Source organism: Haliotis rubra, unplaced genomic scaffold (assembly GCF_003918875.1).
Source record: "Haliotis rubra isolate DU_JTF1 unplaced genomic scaffold, ASM391887v1 Scf465, whole genome shotgun sequence".
In the NCBI taxonomy this organism is placed as follows: Eukaryota; Metazoa; Mollusca; class Gastropoda; order Lepetellida; family Haliotidae; genus Haliotis; species Haliotis rubra.
Genome location: NW_025767152.1, coordinates 705949 through 726231, shown reverse-complemented (window position 1 = coordinate 726231; position 20283 = coordinate 705949). Strand labels below are relative to the sequence as shown.

Sequence of the window (20283 nt, the reverse complement as noted above, 5' to 3'; positions counted from 1 at the left end):
TTCCCTCATAGTAACTACAGTAACTTAACTACCTCTGCTGAATCGTAACAAAACTTATGCAAAACAACAAAACTGTTCTATACTAAACAGAAAAAGAAACTTCACGTGTCACTCTATGCTTAAAACCATGTTAACTTACAGGTTAGAATACCCGAAAGGGGTACCAACATCGAACAAGCTCCTACACCATATTCTATTCTTCTATTCTCCCTGATAAAATACACAAATATAGAATTAGGTGCAGGAGCTTGTTCGATTTCAGTACCACGTTCGCCCCCTCTCGCGTTCACAACTGACAATCTATAAAAGCTGCCTAAAGACGTATCTCTTTCAAAAGTTCTATAAAGATTGAGTTCAGGCAATTTGTCTGGTCACCCCATGACGCCTAAACTCAGAGATCCGGGCGTCACGAAGGCGTCAAACGTTCGAGCTGATCTATGCACGTCGCCAACTTGCAATGTGAGAGACGGTAGCCCAGCTTGCTTAGGTAAGATGGTTCCCGGTTCTCTTTACGCATCGTCAATCCCGCTCTGTGACGCAACTGGCCTCAGACCACAGTTACCCCCCTTAACTTTTACCATGACCCGGAAGTAAAATATGAGAATATAGTGCCTTGTTTAAATGGGCTGTTCTGCTTGTGCTGATTTTTTCAGGGTGACTTGTGATAGCTTAAATGAAAGGTAAGACATTGTACTTTATTGCAACATTTTTTTGGTCCACAATCTACTCATGGTATTGACACCAGCCTTCCTTGATTTGACCCCAAGTTCAAGGCTGTCTGGTGTGTTTCGGCTCGAAACTTCCGGTGACCATTGTTTACAGTGGATACAGCAAAATCGACATGGTCGACCCAGGCTCATATTTTGCCGATTAAGTGACAAGTGGCAGGTTGGTCAGCATGCAACAGGAGAACAGCCTACGACCGATATTAATTATGGTGCACTGGCATGTCACTGTAGATAGCAAAGAAGGAAAATAATTGTGGTCTGAGGCCAGCTCTTACCTCAACGAACGGGAACCAGCTGGGCCCCGTCTCACATATCGCAATACACGAGCCGGTACAGGTTAAAAAGACGATGGCTATGAAGGCCTACGAAAAACCAACATTGACAATGTTATGTCATTTTCCACTGGTTGCTATTTTTAAACGGCTGCGCTGTCTCCGACGGCCAAACCACATTTTGTATCGTTTTTAAAAAAATCGCTGTCATGCAGGCGCTGGAAAGACCATTGAAAATAAAAATATCTTGGAAAATTCTTGATCAAAATTTTTACTTTCTGTTATATTGCGTATTTGATATCAATATTGACGAGAAATAATAGTAAACGTAAATATTCGTTTTATTTGCGTGAAAGGATCGACGCTTTTCAAATACACACCCTAATTTCCCTACACGATAAAGATTTTTATTATAAGTTTGTCAGAAAACTGTGAGCGAATAAAATCATCTCTGTTGTATGAAAAATATGCATGTAATTTTTACATATGGACATCGGTCGAGCCACGCATACAAATTAAATCTCGTGTTGCAAATATTCCAAACTTTCCTCGCGGATGACGTGAGAAAGGTGTGTTTTAGAGCAGGTTGGTGCGCCAACATTGGCACAAAATCAGTAGTAAGTCGGAAAATGAATAGATAATATTTTGTGGCGATATATAAGAATTGAATTATCAACTGAGAAAATGCTGAATTTTTCCTGTAGACACGTTATTACAGCAACACGCGACGCATCAACACCGCGGCAAACTCTTTGTTCATCAATCAACATGGTTAGATTTTTTAAGCAATAAGGTCTTGTCATCAGTACGAAGTGGTTATATGAAATCGAGGAATAAAGATAAGGTGTGGAAACGAAGGCGGTGCAAACTGTACTTGTGTAAAATGTAAACAAATCATCACAATTCAGTTCTTAGACTGTGTAGCATTTAGATTTATGAACGTTGGATAATTAGTTTGTTTTGAACATACTTATTATAAGCTAGTGCTGTATACAAAATCTCGTACCTTTAGACTAGTGTCAGCAGATCTAAATTTACTCAGAGTTTGGCTGCTTAGCCTCAACACCAACTTTTTCCAGCACAATGCCCTTGTGCAAAAATGTCGGAGCGTAGATCCAATACAACGTTCACTTTTAAGATAATGTGAAACTGTGCGTCACAAAATACTTCCGCATCCAGTGGTTGTATTATTTTCAGCAATTTCATTAAATTTGAAGATATGACTAGTACTCTGTTACTAATGATGCAAAATTAGTCAAAATACATCTACACAAACAGGAGAATATGGGAATCTAAGAAGTAATTTACATATCGGATAGGGCCATCCAAGTCGCTATTTGGTTCTTTTTTCATGTAGTGTGTTGTCATCTTTCTTATAAATTGTGAAACTACCAAAACGTATCCACTCACATTGGGGAACTTTGTATTGGAATAGTTTAGTTCAGGGTTAACAAACCATAACGAAAATATAGCGTCCATATCCACAACAAATTCTATCCAAGTGTCCTGAGTTACACTGAACTGGTGTTAAGCATATAGGAGTTATGCCCCTTTATCTGTATACCGTATTTAAAAGCGGGGACGAGTACATGAAGTTATGATTTAAAGGACCATTCCTTAATATATTTATTTTAAGACCAAGGGAGAATACATTTGCGAAGAATTGCAAAGGTCTATACCCGGCGCTTATTAGAGTCCCGGCGCTTATTTCTTAAAGCACTGCTTTATCCCCGGTTATTAGAGCGCCGGCGCTTTATAGAGGAAATACGGTATATACGTGTATGGCCACTCTGTCGTCGTTTGACGTCATAGAACAAAATCCATTTTAGACATTTATTGCGAGTCATTTTTAAGGTTGAGTCTATTTATTTATGAAACGTTATGCATAAGCACACAAACCCATTTCTTATATACTTATGTCGTTCAGATATCAGACTTTTCACTTTCCATAAAGAGGCCAAATTAAAAAAAGTCGCAGCACAGTGGTTATCGGTGCATGGTAAAAACCGGAGACCCTTACTGTTTTTTAACGCATAACAAAATTTGACAGTATTTAGCTGTGTTTATTTCTCAAACCGCCGAGGTATTTGCACTTATATTTATACCAACGGATAGGAAATTTTATATTCTACATTTCTGTACGCAGATCCAGGACCACGCAAGAGCAATTCTAGCTCAACCTTCACTTTTCAAACCTAATGATTCCCAGATCTTTCAGCAGGGTCCCGTTCCTCAAAGCGATCGTAGCGCTAAGGTGATCGTAACTCCCATACTTTTACATCGACTTACGACAGTCGTAGCGCTACGATCGCTTAGAGAAACGGGGCCCAGGGCGTCAATGCACAACTTGACCAGCTTGACCAATCCAGATGTGACGGCGGCCTGTACCGGCTCCTAGCTTTGGCGCAAGGTGGCGCGCGCAAAGGGAGCCGGGAACCAGCTTATGCGGGAAGGAGCTCGGTGCTCACCGAAGGGAGAGCACTCTAGTTTGTTGTCGAGTCGATAAACAAAACAATCACTCCGACAGATGCAACGACCCAGTACAGGAGACTGATGTAACAGAGTGATCGATAACCTGATCATGGAAGAGGAGGAGGCAGATCTTCAAACGTGTGATGCTTTCAAAAGTGAGTATGTGGAAGGATATTTTTAAGGAAAACAGATTGATCAGATGCCGAAATGGGACTGACTGTCGCTGCGTTTCATTTCATGCAACAAATAGGATTGTCACTGCTAGTCGGGCAACAATCTTTGGTATGCAATGTTCTGATCGTTGACTGCTACTCATATAAACAGTAAACAGCTTATCACAAGAGTAATTTTGCATGGGAAAAACATGGTATATAGTTCCAAATGATAGTGATTTTACAAACTGATGGCAATAAACATATGCATGTTAGAAGTAATAGAACTATACTCAGTCAGATGAAATGAATTATCACATCACGTTCAAGATTTTAACATTCAATGACGTACCAGGTTTTTGAAATTTCAGAATTATCTTTTGTACAATTTCTGATCTATGTAATGAAGTTGTGGTGTTTGAGTACTTGAAATATGCATCCAAAAGACACGTCAGAGTTTAAGGTTATCAAGGGATCTTGATTTTGAAGCCTTGACAAATTCCTCAATGGACAAACCTTAAATGCAAAATGTTTGTGCAACTCTGATCCCTCATATTGCACATTAGTCCCCAAATATGATCCGTCCCAAATGTTGCCATGGTTACGGATGATTCCTCTCACCACATACATCCTAGGTATGTCCTCCATGTTTATTGTATGTTTGTTCAGCTGAGAAGAAAGCTCAACGCTTGTCCTTGCATCTGCTTGTAACCAGACATCTTCCTCCAGAGGCAACTTCTTCATGGGACCAGGAGAAAATGTAAATATCTTTTGTCTGTATTTATAGGGCCGTCTCCCTATTCTCGTGGGGTTTCCTATTCTCAAGAGTAAACACGCTTTCTGCCTAAATCGCCGATGCACCCATTAATTTTAGCGGTTGTTTACATCACTGACTGGTAACTAGGACGTGGCCCAAGTCTGTGAGTGATAAAAATCTTGCAGTGTCACCTAAAATTGGGGAGTTTATACCATCTTGGACATATCATTACTTTTCCCCTTTCCGTAGGATTGCTCATACATACACTTAATAACATTAATTCCTGGTAATACCAACGAGAATGGGAGAAGCCTCGTTTCGTCAATGGCCGATGGCATTGTTTATCACCGGGCTCACAAGTGGTAGTTCACCTGATGGATCTGGCAGCTGATAGATGTAGATGTTAGGGGAGAAGGCCCTTCGTTTAAAAACAACAAGCATGAATACGATAAGAATTGTTTGTGTTATTTTTTCAGCCGATATCCGTAAGTACCGCAAGAGTAGGAAATGCCTTCCTATCTACTTTGTTAGTGAGGCAAATTCTGGGGTGGGGGATAAAAGAAGGGTGCTGTTTATGGGCACAGCTTACTGTAGCGATAATTGGCTCCTTGTTCGATCGACATTTTAGAAGTTGGTGAGTCAAAATAGAAGAAAACAACTTTATTGATGACAACTTCTTGTTTATTGCATTGAGCGACGTTTCGATGTAGATTCATACACCACCATGATTATATTAACAGTGACTACAACCAAATGATTAGAAATATATATGAAGTATGTTTCAACAAACCGCAGATAACATGGTATGTTGTGACAAACAGCAGATTAACATTAACAACAGCATAGTTGGCCCCTTGCATTTGTTAAAACTGATATAAAATACAAAATTTTTGATGCTCCAAGCAGTATCCGAATGTTTTCACAGGCCCCTTCACAAGATAATCATTCCTACCGTATATTCTGAATAGCAAGTTCATTTGGGCAAATTTTGATAATCAAAATAAGCATGGTAGTAATTATAAACATGGTAATCTAAGTATAAACATGGTAATCTAAGTATAAACATGGTAATCTAAGTATAAACATGGTAATCTAATTATAAACATGGTAATCTAAGTTTAAACATGGTAGTATAGTTAATATCGAGAACTCAGTAAGCATGATTATCCAATTAATTGCAAACATGGTAATCTTATTATAAACATGGTAAGCATAGTTAACATAAAGAAAATGCTAAGTGTCTTTATCCAATTAATTAAGAACCTGGTGATCTAATCATAGACATCTTAAGGGCAGTTAACATAGGCAACATAGGCAGGTGAATTATAAACATGGTAATCAAATTATAGACATGGTAAGCACAGGTAATGTAGAGAACTCAAAAAGCATGATTATCCAATTAATTATGAACATGGTAATCAAATTATAGGCATGGTAAGATTGCTAACATAGAGAACATGCTAAGCATGATTATTAGTTTAATTTTGATTAGAGCTTAGATGCAACAAAGAAATGAAACATTATTAAAACACAATTATCATTTTTTCATGCCATATAATATACATTGCTGATTATGAAAAAAACAAATAAACACAATTATAAGCGTACAATTGCAAATCAAAAGTGCAATATTTTGTACTTGGGTTTACTTCCCTCAAAATGAACACCCGGGATACCGAACCCAGTCAAACTGGGTGGGCGTGCACTTCAGTGTAACGAAGGCTATCATTGGCTGATGCATTTGCCGATGCACTTAGGGCTCTTTGTGTGTGTATAGAGATGTTGGGTTTTGTAAATATATGCACATTTTTTTTGTATAACATTTTGCAATCAACAGACATCATAGCATGTGATGTGTACAATTATCACACCTGCCTGTCTGTATAATTACATAATGTGACAGAGACAGAACTCTGGTGCACGAACCCTAAATCAATGCGTTTTGTTTTGGGTGTATAGCCTGATAGGTGTTAAGTACAACTTGCATGTGGTCAGTGATCGGTTTGTGTATTGAATATTGTCATTAGCAGACAGGCAGGCAGACACATAGGTGTCAATAAAACAGACATTGAGTTTTGTCTGTGACATAGACATATCTATATCACAGTTGCTTTTAAACAGTTAAATCGGTAATCCACTGTCATAACATATTGAAAGCTTGCGCCTGTGAAACATCAACAAAGTCAAAACATTAGAAAATAGCTCACATCAAAGCCTACTTTGAGTACTCACGCCAGCTTAAGGTTTTCCGTCTTGAAATGTCGAACACCTCACTGGTTGACACATAACTGAGTAGATCTAGATCCTTAACAAGGTTCTTTTATGTAAGGAGTAGATTATTTACTATTTGTTGTTTGTGTACACAGCCAAGATTAGACTACTCCTGCTCACGACCTTATAATCCGGGCATGCCGCTTCAAGCTGCACAAACCTATTCACTGCGCATGCACTATGAGCGCACCGCAGCACAGCTGTTGCAAACTCTTTTCACCCCAGCTGGGACGATTTTAGTGAATCTTTTGAACTCCAATTTCGCTGGGGGTTTTACATCGCATTATTTTTCAACTTTATAAGTCGAATTTGTATTTTTGATAATTTGTTACTGTAAGTCCATACTGAAAGGTATCAGAATCTGCAAAGTTGTTATTTTGAGTTGCATGTAAGCTCTAGGTCAGCATTCTTTTCATGTGATTTACATAGCCACTGTGATCTATTTGTGCTGGCTGGTTTAGATCTCGAGTGTAAAAGAGGGAATTAAAATATGTTCATTTCTACATCAAAAATGATTCTGCTTTATTTTGAATGTTTGTGGCCAGGGCAAATCTGCATATGGAAACAAAAAGACCTGTCTTCAACAAAACTATTTCTTCTATTTTCTTTGGTATTCGCGAAACTAAAAATATATTAATACAGAAAAATCATTTGTTGTCAAATTTGCAGAATTTAAATCTGTAACAGATTGCACAGCAAGAAAAAGTAGCAGAGAACAAAGCAAAACAGCAGATACCATCAAAAGATAATCAAAGTAGTTTAGACAATGATCATAAACATGACAATGACAGTGGACATAATGAGCATAGTAAGCCGAGTAAGCATGACTATCAAAGTAAGCATGGTGTGCTTAATGAGCATAAGGCCAGTACAATGACATTATTTTTTACAAAGCACGCATGACACATGTGGACTCACCTTAAGCAAGTGAGTTTGTTCATGAATTGCCTCTGTTCACCCAGCAGAAAATGGACACCTGGTGGGATAAGCCATATAGCTTCCAGCGTCTATCAGGCAGCTTGGGTTATCCAGGGTAATAACGTGTTAGCACACAGCATGCACAAGTCCCTGGAAACCGGCACTTTATTAATAGCCATTATTATCATATTGCACAGTTGGACGTTTCACTTTCTTTTGAGAAACAAGTCTGTAAAGAGAAATGATCGTTCCTGGTTACTGTTTTTCGAAACAAAGACAGTCAGAGTTAAGCCTCCCACTCATCCAACTGTCATAGCTAGTAATTCAGAACAGCCATCGTCCAAGTATTTCCAAAGGCCAGTTACTATGTAGTCAAGACATTTGAGACTTAACTGTAATTATGTATAAAATCTTCATCATCCTATCATCATACATTGACATGTCAGTGAACCAGTACCAACCAGGGGCTCCTTTCATGAAGCAACATTTACTAAGGTTAACCTTAACTCCCATTCTTTAACATTGCACTAAGGTTACCTTAGTGACTTACGATCACCTTAGTGCTTTGTGAAAGGAGGCCCAGCATGCCATTTAGAAAGGGGTTCACCAGACACCACACTGGTACAATAACACAACCAAGATTAATCATGATGAATTAAAAGAAGCATTTTTCATGTTTCACAGCTTAACAGCCCTTTGTGAGATCACACATGTTCGACTAGACCGTGAAAACATCAGTCATATTGACAGTCTGGAGCTTCTGAGTGATAAAGTCACCAACGTGTATCTCCAACAGGTGAGTGTGTGTGTGTGTGTGTGTGTGTGTGTGTGTGTGTGTGTGTGTGTAGTGGTTAAAGTGTTTAATTAGCTTGTCATCTCTAAAACCTGGGTTCAATTGCCTATATGGGTATAATGTGTGAAGCCCATTTCTGGTGTTCATGAATTTCACAGCTTGGTGTTCATGAATTTCATAGTTTTGCACCTGTTTGTCTCCGGCCAATTCTGGTGTCCCCTGTCGGCATATTGTTGGAGTATTGCTAGAAGTGGCATAAGGTTAGAGGGAAATTCAGGTGAGTTTCATTGATATATGATAAAGGGACTTTAAACACTAGGGTAGGGGTGTACAGATTATGAGCACTGGATGATAGTCACTTCTAATGTGATGTTTAATATACACAGTGACTTTGTAGACACAGTGAGATCATGGACTCATTGACATCATAGACACAGTGAGATCATGGACACAGTGACATCATAACCTCATTGACATCATAGACACACTGACATCAGAGACACAGTGACATAATAGACATAGTGACATCCTTAACGCAGGTACCTCATAGACGCAGTGACATCATAGACACAGTGATGTCATAGACACAGTGATGTCATAGACACGGTGATGTCATCGGCACACTGACATCATAGACATAGTGACATCATAGACACAGTTGCATCATAGACACAGTGACGTCATAGGCACAGTGACATCATAGACACAGTGAGATCAGAGACATAGTGACATCATAGACATAGTGACATCAGAGACAGTGACATCAGAGACTTAGTGACATCGTAGACACAGTGTGATCATGGACTCAATGACATCACAAACACAGTGACATCACAGACCAAATGACAGCAAAGATTCAGTGACATCGGAGACAGTGACATCATAGACTTAATGACATCATTGGTGATGTCATGTACATGGTGGTGTCATAGATACAGTGACATCAGAGACACAGTGACATCAGAGACACAGTGGCATCAGAGACACAGTTGCATCAGAGGCACGGTAACATCATAGACTCAGTGATGGACGCAGTGAAATCTTGGTTTCTGTAAGTTCATGGAACATGTCCCCAAAAATCACTCTCTACACAGTGTCCAAGTTCAAGTTTATGTTTCCGTAGACAACACTGGTCAAGGTAGTTTCAAGTGTTGTGTTCCTGTCTTTCATGTCACAAACTTTGTATTTCCTTCAAAAGAATCAAATGCTGTACATGCCAGAGAAAGCAGATTTTGATTTGGACAGTTGTACTTGCTTCCAGAACCGGATCACACGCATCAGCAACCTCGACTGCCTGAAAAACTTACAGTTTCTGACACTGGCCGGCAACCTCTTACAGAAGGTGGAGAACCTCAGTAAACTCTCCAAGCTTCTCTTCCTTGACCTCTCAGACAACCGCATAGCACAGTTTGACATTGGTAAGGTGCCACCCCAGCTCTGTGTTTGGAGACCAACAATTCAGGGAGCAACCTTGTGTGTTTTCTCAAGGTACTAGTTCAAGATTAAAGCCCTAAATGATCTGAAATAATGCCTCTGTATTTTTAGGCATGCTAGGGAATGCACAGGGGTGTCCCCAGGAATGTGGAAGTAGGGTGTCTGTGAACAACGAGGAGAGTTTTATGGATATAAATCTTTTTATCATTAATATGAGCAATGTTTCAGTGTAGCTACAAACAAAATTTTAAGCAAGTGATGTACAATACTGCAGGCAAGGCTATATGTTACTAGTAAAATTTGAACAGTAAATTGGTTGTTCTTTACACAATTATTAAGCTTGATCTACAAGATTGGAGGATGTATACACAAGAAGGCAGTTGTTACACAAGCAGAATTAATGAAGGAGGGATTAATGGGTAGGGGAAGTCAATGATATGACAGACAGGAGAATAATGGAATTAAGATTGCTTGGTGATGAGTTGGTGGTAGGCAGTGGGGATGTAATATCCTTGGTCTCTGTTCATGGTCTATTGGAGTCTCTTGATGTGAATGGATTATAGTAGTCTCCTGATCTTGTATAGTTTGGCATGAAATGCATGTGGACCCGTTTTTTGTAAATATCTCTTCATCCAATGATCCAATCGATCTCAAACTGTGCAAGTGGATGTTTTGTCAGACAACCTAATCACATTGTAAATCACCGATTTTATGCATTTGTATTAAAGAATCTGTCTATGTAACTGTCAACAAAATAAACAGCAGAACGCAGACTGCTTGCAGAGGGAGGGAGCCAATGACCTGTAACAGCGGCAGTGTTACAGATTCTGATTAAGCGATGCGAGCAATCACTTGGTGTTTGGAGACTGTGCGCTATAGAAGATGACTTATTATTATTAGTGGTATATCCATGTAACTCTCCCCTGTTCACTCATAATCACCTCGGTGTAGTGGTTAGAGCCGCCTGCCTGGAGAGCGAATGTCGTGGGTCTCGATCCCCGACCGCATCATACCAAAAGACGCTAAAATATGGTACTTGTTGGTCCCTGCCTGGCGCTTTGGCATTAATGGGTACAACAAGGACTGGTCGCTCGAGTCAGTATAATGTGTCTGAGTGGGGTATTCATGCTTCACCGGGCATGGTATCTCAGTGGGATGGCACTATAAAACCAACTTAAGCCTGGGCTAGTACAAGCAGCCGCACATACACACGCATGCACGTCGTCATCTGAGCGAAATATTCTCAAGCATGATGTTAAACCCAATGTCACCTCACCTCCCTGTTGTTCACCACACCAACTTCTGATTGTCACTCACAGAAGGTTGTCCGTCTGTGTTTACGTCATTTTAAGAATACAGTCTCATGAAAAGCATCTGAATATCAACATGTGTCATCCATACACTTATGAATGTCAGCTGTCACGGTCATGTGACCAGCTTCTCTCGTCCAAAGCTGCATATTGTATAGGCTTCAAAATAAATGACCAGTTCTACATGTGTACCTGCCATTGTTTCAAAGCAAAATGCTGATGATCAGTTTTCCAGCCACTGTTTCATGTCAGTACACTGGTGATCAATTTACCTGTCATTATTTCATACCCATTCAGTGATAATCAGTTTACCTGTCACTCTTTCATAACAAATCACCCGTGAAGATCCAGGTTAAAATATTGAACTTCAGTAGCCCATGCTTGTCGTAAGAGGCGACTAACGGGATCGGGTGGTCAGGCTCGCTGACTTGGTTGACAAAAGTCATTGGTTCCCAATTGTGTAGATCGATGCTCATGCTGTTGATGACTGGATTGTCTGGTCCAGACTCTTTTTTACAGACCGCTGCCATATAGCTGGAATATTGCTGAGTGTGACATAAAACTAAACTCACTCACTCACTCATAACAATACACCAATTATCAGTTTACCATCCGTGAAGGTCCGGGTGAGAATTGATCTTCAGCAACCCCTGCTTGTCGTAAAAGGCCACTTACGGAATCAGTAGGTCAGACTCGCTGACTTGGTTGACACATGTCATCATATCCCAATTGCGTAGATCAATGCTCATGCTGTTGATCACTGATGATCAGTTTACCTGACATTTCAGGGGTGGAAATAACTCATTGCCTGACGCCCCAGTCCAGTGCTTTTTTCTGTTGGGCTAGCAAATTTGTATGTCACGCTGTACCGGTGTCCAGTTGACTTTCCAATGTTAATTATGTTGTTTATTTAAAAAATCACCAAGAAAATAAGCCAGTATAGTGGAAAAATTATCAGGGTAAGTGATTTTACATGTGCAACTGTACCAGAGTACATTAGCAATTTTAAAGTTATTTCCACCCCTGCATTTTTTATAGCAAGACACCAATGATTGATTTACCTGATACTGTTCCAGATGAATTCCCCCAGTCTCTGATACTGCTGAACCTGTCTGGTAACCCCTGTACTCAGATGCCAGACTACCGGTGAGATACTGGCTTCATAATGTTGACAAACTACATCTTGTACATAACTCACAACTTAAAAAATCTTTCTTTATTTAAACTTGATATGGAAGAATACTGCTGTATCTGTAACAGAACTGGGTCAGTGGAGTTTGTTTGTTTGTTTATATCATATGTTGCGGCACGTGGTCCTGTGCATAGAGCTCAGGTCACAAATCAGTTAAAGTTAACCAACGTTGTGTGCGGAGAGTAATTGGATGGGTGACCGTGTTGACTCCTGAGTGTTTCTAGAACTTCAGTCCTGCCCCACAACGAAACACATTTGATACATGTGGCCTCCCCTCAGGTTATGCAAGTTTGTTCAAAATTGCCTCTGTTCACCCATCTGAAAAATGGTTATCCCTGTGGGATAAATCATGTGACTATAACCTTCTAGCATTACCCTGTGGGATAAATCATGTGACTATAACCTTCTAGCGCTACCCTGTGGGATAAATCATGTGACTATAACCTTCTAGCACTACCCTGTGGGATAAATCATGTGACTATAACCTTCTAGCGCTACCCTGTGGGATAAATCATGTGACTATAACCTTCTAGCGCTACCCTGTGGTATAAATCATGTGACTATGACCTTCTAGCGCTGTCCTGTGGGATAAATCATGTGACTATAACCTTCTAGCATTACCCTGTGGGATAAATCATGTGACTATAACGTTCTAGCGCTACCCTGTGGGATAAATCATGTTGCTATAACCTTCTAGCGCTACCCTGTGGGATAAATCATGTGACTATAACCTTCTAGCTCTACCCTGTGGTATAAATCATGTGACTATAACCTTCTAGCGCTGCCCTGTGATATAAATCATCTGACTATAACCTTCTAGCGCTACCCTGTGGGATAAATCATCTGACTATAACCTTCTAGCGCTACCCTGTGGTATAAATCATGTGACTATAACCTTCTAGCACTACCCTGTGGTATAAATCATGTGACTAAAACCTTCTAGCGCCACCCTGTGGTATAAATCATGTGACTATAACCTTCTAGCTTACCCTGTGGGATAAATCATGTGACTATAACCTTCTAGCTACCCTGTGGGATAAATCATGTGACTATAACGCTCTAGCTACCCTGTGGGATAAATCATGTGAATATAACCTTCTAGCACTACCCTGTGGGATAAAGCATGTGACTATAACCTTCTAGCTTTACCTGTGGGATAAATCATGTGACTATAACCTTCTAGCTACCCCTGTGGGATAAATCATGTGACTATAACCTTCTAGCTACCCTGTGGGATAAATCATGTGACTATAACCTTCTAGCTTACCCTGTGGGATAAATCATGTGACTATAACCTTCTAGCTACCCTGTGGGATAAATCATGTGACTATAACATTCTAGCTACCCTGTGGGATTAATCATGTGACTATAACCTTCTAGCACTACCCTGTGGGATAAAGCATGTGACTATAACCTTCTAGCTACCCTGTGGGATAAAGCATGTGACTATAACCTTCTAGCTACCCTGTGGGATAAATCATGTGACTATAACCTTCTAGCGCTACCCTGTGGGATAAATCATGTGACTATAACGTTCTAGGGCTACCCTGTGGGATAAATCATGTGACTATAACCTTCTAGCGCTACCCTGTGGGATAAATCATGTGACTATAACGTTCTAGCTACCCTGTGGATAAAATCATGTGACTATAACCTTCTAGCGCTACCTGTGGTATAAATCATGTGACTATAACCTTCTAGCTACCCTGTGGGATAAATCATGTGACTATAACCTTCTAGCTACCCTGTGGGATAAATCATGTGACTATAACCTTCTAGCGCTACCTGTGGGATAAATCATGTGACTATAACGCTCTAGCTTACCCTGTGGGATAAATCATGTGACTATAACCTTCTAGCGCCACCCTGTGGGATAAATCATGTGACTATAACCTTCTAGCCTACCTGTGGGATAAATCATGTGACTATAACCTTCTAGCTACCCCTGTGGGATAAATCATGTGACTATAACCTTCTAGCTACCCTGTGGGATAAATCATGTGACTATAACCTTCTAGCTTACCCTGTGGGATAAATCATGTGACTATAACGTTCTAGCTACCCTGTGGGATAAATCATGTGACTATGACCTTCTAGCTGTCCTGTGAGATAAATCATGTGACTATAACCTTCTAGCTTACCCTGTGGGATAAATCATGTGACTATAACGTTCTAGCTACCCTGTGGGATAAATCATGTTGCTATAACCTTCTAGCGCACCCTGTGGGATAAATCATGTGACTATGACCTTCTAGCGCTGTCCTGTGGGATAAATCATGTGACTATAACCTTCTAGCGCTACCCTGTGGGATAAATCATGTGACTATAACCTTCTAGCTCTACCCTGTGGGATAAATCATGTGACTATAACCTTCTAGCGCTACCCTGTGGGATAAATCATGTGACTATAACGTTCTAGCTCTACCCTGTGGGATAAATCATGTGAATATAACGTTCTAGCGCTACCCTGTGGGATAAATCATGTGACTATAACCTTCTAGCGCTATCAGGCTGCTTGGGTTATCTGGGGGAATAATGTATTGTACTATTCATTGTTAGTGCAATGAGCATGTCTCGTGTGGAGTCTGGTGCTATAAAAAATGGACACATTATTTTGTTTGTTTGTTAAATGTCATATTAATTGTTCTGGATTGGACAGTCCAGTGATTGTCAGCCAGATAGACATTGCTTCAGCAATTGTGACAAAGGCTAGGGCACTTCAGTAAAGGGTCTTTCCTCCTCAACAAATCCAATCAGGTGTCTTTTTCCTTCTCTCTTGTTTTCCTATTTTGTTGTGAAAGTTGAAGCATCTTAATTCTTTCAGGTCCGGTAGGCTGCTCAGAGGTGCAAATAACTTTAAAATTGCTAGTGTACTCCGGAACAGTGGCACATGTAAAATCACTTGCCCTGATAATTTTTCTACTATACCGTCCGTTTTCTTGTTGATTTTTTGAAATAAACAACGTAAATAACATTGGAAAGTCAACTGGACACCGGCACAGTGTGATATACAAATTTGCTTGCCTGACAGAAAAAACACTGGACTCGGACGTCGGGCAATGGGTTATTTCCACCCCTGCTGCTGAACATTCTGGTATTGTTGTTTTCCAAATAGATTGATTCACCAATTGTTGTTTAACGCCGCACTCAGCAATATTCCAGCTATATGGCGGTGGTTTGTAACTAATCAAGTCTCGACCAGACAATCCAGTGATCAACAACATGAGCATTGTTCTACACAATGGGGAACCGATGACATGTGTCAACCAAGCCAGCGATCCTGACCACCCGATCCTGTCAGTCACCTCTTACGACAAGTATGGGTTGCTGAAGACCAATTCTAACCCGGATCTTCACGGGTCGTTTTCCAAAAAAGAGACTGGTCACTCTGTGTGTGGGTTTGATTTTTGGTGGTTGGTTGTAGGTCTGTTCCTAGGACTGTATCATATATTGCTGACCCCCATCACCTCTCAGCTATCCCATATGTCGCTTTTCCATCCCTCAGCATAAAGAAGTTCATGTTTTCATGACTGATCATATTTTTCAATGAAACATTTACTATGGATTGTTTATCAGCTTAACTGGCTGGTTTTGCTATCTGGTATATTTTTCTGAATTGTATTTTGTTTCTTTTCATGGAAACAATTTGACTTTGTCTCACACGACTCGAGGCTTCATTCTCAAACTAATGATATTTTTGTGTGAAGCTACAAACTTTGCATTGAGTTTATTCTGAGCTGTTTCCTAATAATATTTTTGGGCTTTTTTATTTCTTGTGTTTCTATGGTAGCAAGTTGGAGTTAGTCTCAAACAAGTAGCATTTGTTGTTAATTATGCAAACAAATATTTCCGCATGAAACCATTATCTTCATAAGTTATAATACAAAACACATTTATAATAACAAATTGAATTTATGTATAAAATTTGGAACTGGGGAGTTGGAGTAAAAATGCATTCTATTTGGATGTTGACCAAACCTTAATGATGGGTTAGTGAATAATGTAACCTTAAAAATAATATTAAAAGAGTGGCCCAAAATACTCATTTTATTAAAAATGATCATTTTACTTAAAATACTTTTGTAATTAGTATAGTCTCATACTGTTCTCCAGAGGCTGCATCATTCAAGACCTGCACAATCTGCAGCAGCTGGACAATGTGGACGCCACTGAGGAGCGAGAGGAGGCGGGATACCCGGTGTCCAGTGAGGAGGAATCGGATGAGACAGAAGAGGAGCCAAGACGCAGGATGATGAGAGAACATGAGGTGGATGGTAAGTTGATCACATGTGGTACTTGATATGTCTGTCAGGAAACAGGTTGTTATCATATATGTGTAATACATGTTAAAAGTTTACAAGATCATATGGGTTTAGTGCAATTAATTGTAATAGTTTTGCCAAATGGTATACAACCACGTCAGCTAAGCAAAAGTTACATGCTCTAAATTTCCTGCGTTGTGTTTTTCCTCAGTGCCTCTACAGAGTCTAACGTCTGAGGTGTTGATGAGGTCACAGACCCGTCTAGAGGAGAGTCTTGCTGACCATCGCAGACACAACATGGAGCTGGACAATATAAGGCTCAAGTACAAGTTGCCCCCAAGTGCTAGATCCACTCCTCACAACACCTGACTCCACTCCACACAACACCTGACTCCACTCCACACAACACCTGACTCCGCTCCACACAACACCTGACTCCGCTCCTCACAACACCTGACTCCACTCCTCACAACACCTGACTCCACTCTACGCAACACCTGACTCTACTCCCAACACCTGACTGCGCTCCACACAAGACTTGACTCCACTCCTCACAACACCTGGCTCCACTCCTCACAACACCTCACTACACAACACCTGACTCCACTTCACACAATACCTGACTCCACTCCACACAACACCTGATTCCACTCTCTCACAACACCTGACTCCGCTCCCCAACACCTGACTCCGCTCCACACAACACCTGACTCCACTCCTCACAACACCTGATTCCCACTCCTCACAACACCTGACTCCGCTCCTCCTGACACCTGACTCCGGCTCCACACAACACCTGACTCCACTCCTCACAACACCTGACTCAACTTCATAACACCTGACTCCGCTCCACACAACACCTGACTCTGCTCCTCACAACACCTGACTCCACTCCACACAACACCTCACTCTGCTCCTCACAACACCTGACTCCGCTCCACACAACACCTGACTCCACTCCTCACAACACCTGATTCCACTCCTCACAACACCTGACTCCGCTCCCAACACCTGACTCCGCTCCACACAACACCTGACTCCACTCCTCACAACACCTGACTCAACTCGCAACACCTGACTCCATTCTACACAACACCTGACTCCGCTCCTCACAACACCTGACTCCGCTCCCAACACCTGACTCCACTCCCAACACCTGACTCCGCTCCACACAACACCTGACTCTGCTCCACACAACACCTGACTCCATTCTACACAACACCTGACTCCACTCCCAACACCTGACTCCGCTCCTCACAACACCTGACTCCGCTTCCAACACCTGACTCCACTCCCAACACCTGACTCCGCTCCACACAACACCTGACTCTGCTCCACACAACACCTGACTCCATTCTACACAACACCTGACTCCACTCCTCACAACACCTGATTCCACTCCACACAACACCTGACTCCATTCCACACAACACCTGACTCCACTCCACACAACACCTGACTCCACTCCTCCCAACACCTGACTCCATTCCACAACACCTGACTCTATTCCACACAACACCTGACGCCACTCCCCGCAACACCTGACTCCACTCCTCAAAACACTTGACTCCTCTCCACACCTGATCCTGCTCTACACAACACATGCCTCCGCCCCACACAACACAGGACACACCATACAACACCTGACTCTACTCCACACCGGATCTGCTCTACACAACACCTGACTCCACTCCACATCTGACCTCGCTCTACATAACACCTGGTTCCTTGCCACACAACACCGTTCTCCACACTACACAACACCTGACTCCACTCCACACCGGATCTGCTCTACACAACACCTGACTCCACTCCACATCTGACCTCGCTCTACATAACACATGATTTCTCGCCACACAACACCGGTCTCCACACTACACAACACCTGACTCCACTCCACACCGGATCTGCTCTACACAACACATGATTTCTCGCCACACAACACTGGTCTCCACACTACACAACACCTGACTCCACTCCACCCAACAGCTGACTGTACTCCACTCCACTCCAAAGTTTTACATGTATTTAGGGAGAATGGAATGATGTTATGTAAAATGGTGTTGGCAATGCACATCAATAAACCTTTTCAGATATATAATCACAATAACCATATCCCGATCTACATAACCTGGGTTAGATCGCATATCATGATCTGTATTACCAGGGTAAGATCACATATCATGTTTTGTATTACCTGGGTAAGGGCACATACCCGATCTGTATTACCTGGGTAAGATCACATATCCCGATCCGTATTACCTGGGCAAGGGCACATATCCAGATCTGTATTTCCTGGGAAGGATCACATATGCCGATCTGTATTACCTGGGTAAGGGCACATATCCCCATCTGTATTACCCAGGTAATATCACATATCCTGATCTCTATTACCTGGGTAAGGGCACATATCCCATCTGTATAACCTGGGTAAGATCACATACCCCGATCTGTATTACCTGGGTAAGATCACATATCCCAAACTGTATTACCTGGGTAAGATCACATGTCCCAAACTGTATTACTTGGGTAAGGGCACATATCATGATCTGTATTACCTGGGTAAGGGCACATCTACTGATATCATCTGGTTGTTCTTTTGTTCTGAGACCTTATATAATTTGTTTCTTGGTTTAAGCTTCTGCCAACATTAAAAGTCAATAATTCAAAAACAATGTCCGACTTGACCAGGCCTCGAAGATATATGGGCCATACCACTTCTTGTTGTATTTATGCCTTTACATGAATCCATCCACAATGAACAAAAGCATATTTTTTATTTATCATTCTATGTCATGGTGACAAGTTATTTTTTGAGACATGTTTACTTGTATCATTTATTTATTTGTGTTGTTGAAATGTATATATTCAGTATCATTCCATTATAGTTCAATGTTGATAAAAAAATCCATGTTTTATATGTTTAAAATGATAAGATTCATTTAGTCGTCAGAAATGAACAAGTTATGTTCAGGCCCAAATCCTTGAAGTATGTAAAATTGTATAATTGCCAAGAAATATATAGGCACAAAACAATGACAATATACCATAATAAGCTAAACACATGTGTTGGGCTTCAAACAGATATTGCACTGATCGAGATTCATCACTTGTATCAGCTCTACATATCTGAGAATCTCATTTGAGTATGGTACATGGGAATTCTGTTTATCTGACTACATTCCTGACAAAATGAACAAGATATATACATCCAAATTGAAAAAACTTCACAAATGAAAATTCCCATTTAATTAAATTAAAAATACTTAACGGTATGACAGTTAGTTTCAGTTGTCTTAAGAGCTTATTTTTGCTTGTTCCAGCAGGATCTAAGCAACAGCTCATTTAGTTCTGATTGCTCGTTTGGAAGGAGATATAATTCTCCGTTTCTGTGACTTTGGCATGTCCATCTGTCATATACTGGACCGAGACACAAATGTGTTATCAATATGTGATTGTATCTAGCACTGGCTAATCAGAAATATCATCGATTGGAAATATTATTAATGATTATTGATATGAAAATTGTGTGATCAATAATATCGTATATCAACCTATGTGGTAGAAAAAAAATCATAATTTTCTCGCACAATACCAATTTAGGACATTATTCGTAATCTGCTTCTAAATTGTGTTCAGAATGTAGTTTTGTTAATAATCACAGCAAAAACATGTCAGCACTCCCAGTGATGTGAAATATTTTCCTTTATTTCAGATAGTTT

The 20283-nt window shown here is 40.7% G+C and overlaps 1 protein-coding gene and 1 long non-coding RNA gene across 4 annotated transcripts; one reads left to right on the top strand and one right to left on the bottom strand.

Moving 5' to 3' along the window:
* Positions 1-3494: 3494 nt before the first annotated feature.
* Positions 3495-17217, top strand: LOC124290422 (leucine-rich repeat-containing protein 46-like). The gene is made up of 7 exons (XM_046727124.1): positions 3495-3627; positions 4294-4384; positions 8255-8366; positions 9625-9781; positions 12184-12253; positions 16413-16573; positions 16773-17217. The coding sequence occupies exons 1-7, from the start codon at positions 3582-3584 to the stop codon at positions 16928-16930; spliced, it is 795 nt and encodes a 264-aa protein (XP_046583080.1). The 5' UTR covers positions 3495-3581; the 3' UTR covers positions 16931-17217.
* On the bottom strand, positions 16935-18554 carry LOC124290423. Of its 3 annotated transcripts, none has more exons than XR_006901925.1 (7): positions 18524-18554; positions 18039-18141; positions 17885-17994; positions 17740-17824; positions 17510-17594; positions 17122-17202; positions 16935-17014 (listed from the first exon to the last, which is right to left on the bottom strand). It is a non-coding gene; the product is annotated as an uncharacterized LOC124290423 (long non-coding RNA). The 3 variants fall into 3 exon arrangements; XR_006901924.1 differs by having other exon boundaries at positions 17122-17180; XR_006901923.1 differs by having other exon boundaries at positions 17532-17594.
* Positions 18555-20283: the final 1729 nt, after the last annotated feature.

Excerpts from the sequence above, each read along its gene's own strand:
- LOC124290422 (XM_046727124.1), top strand. The coding sequence starts at position 3,582 with ATGGAAGAGGAGGAGGCAGATCTTCAAACGTGTGATGCTTTCAAAA. Across the intron at positions 12,254-16,412 it reads ACTCAGATGCCAGACTACCG|AGGCTGCATCATTCAAGACC; the intron begins GTGAGATACTGG and ends ACTGTTCTCCAG. Across the intron at positions 16,574-16,772 it reads GAGAGAACATGAGGTGGATG|TGCCTCTACAGAGTCTAACG; the intron begins GTAAGTTGATCA and ends GTTTTTCCTCAG.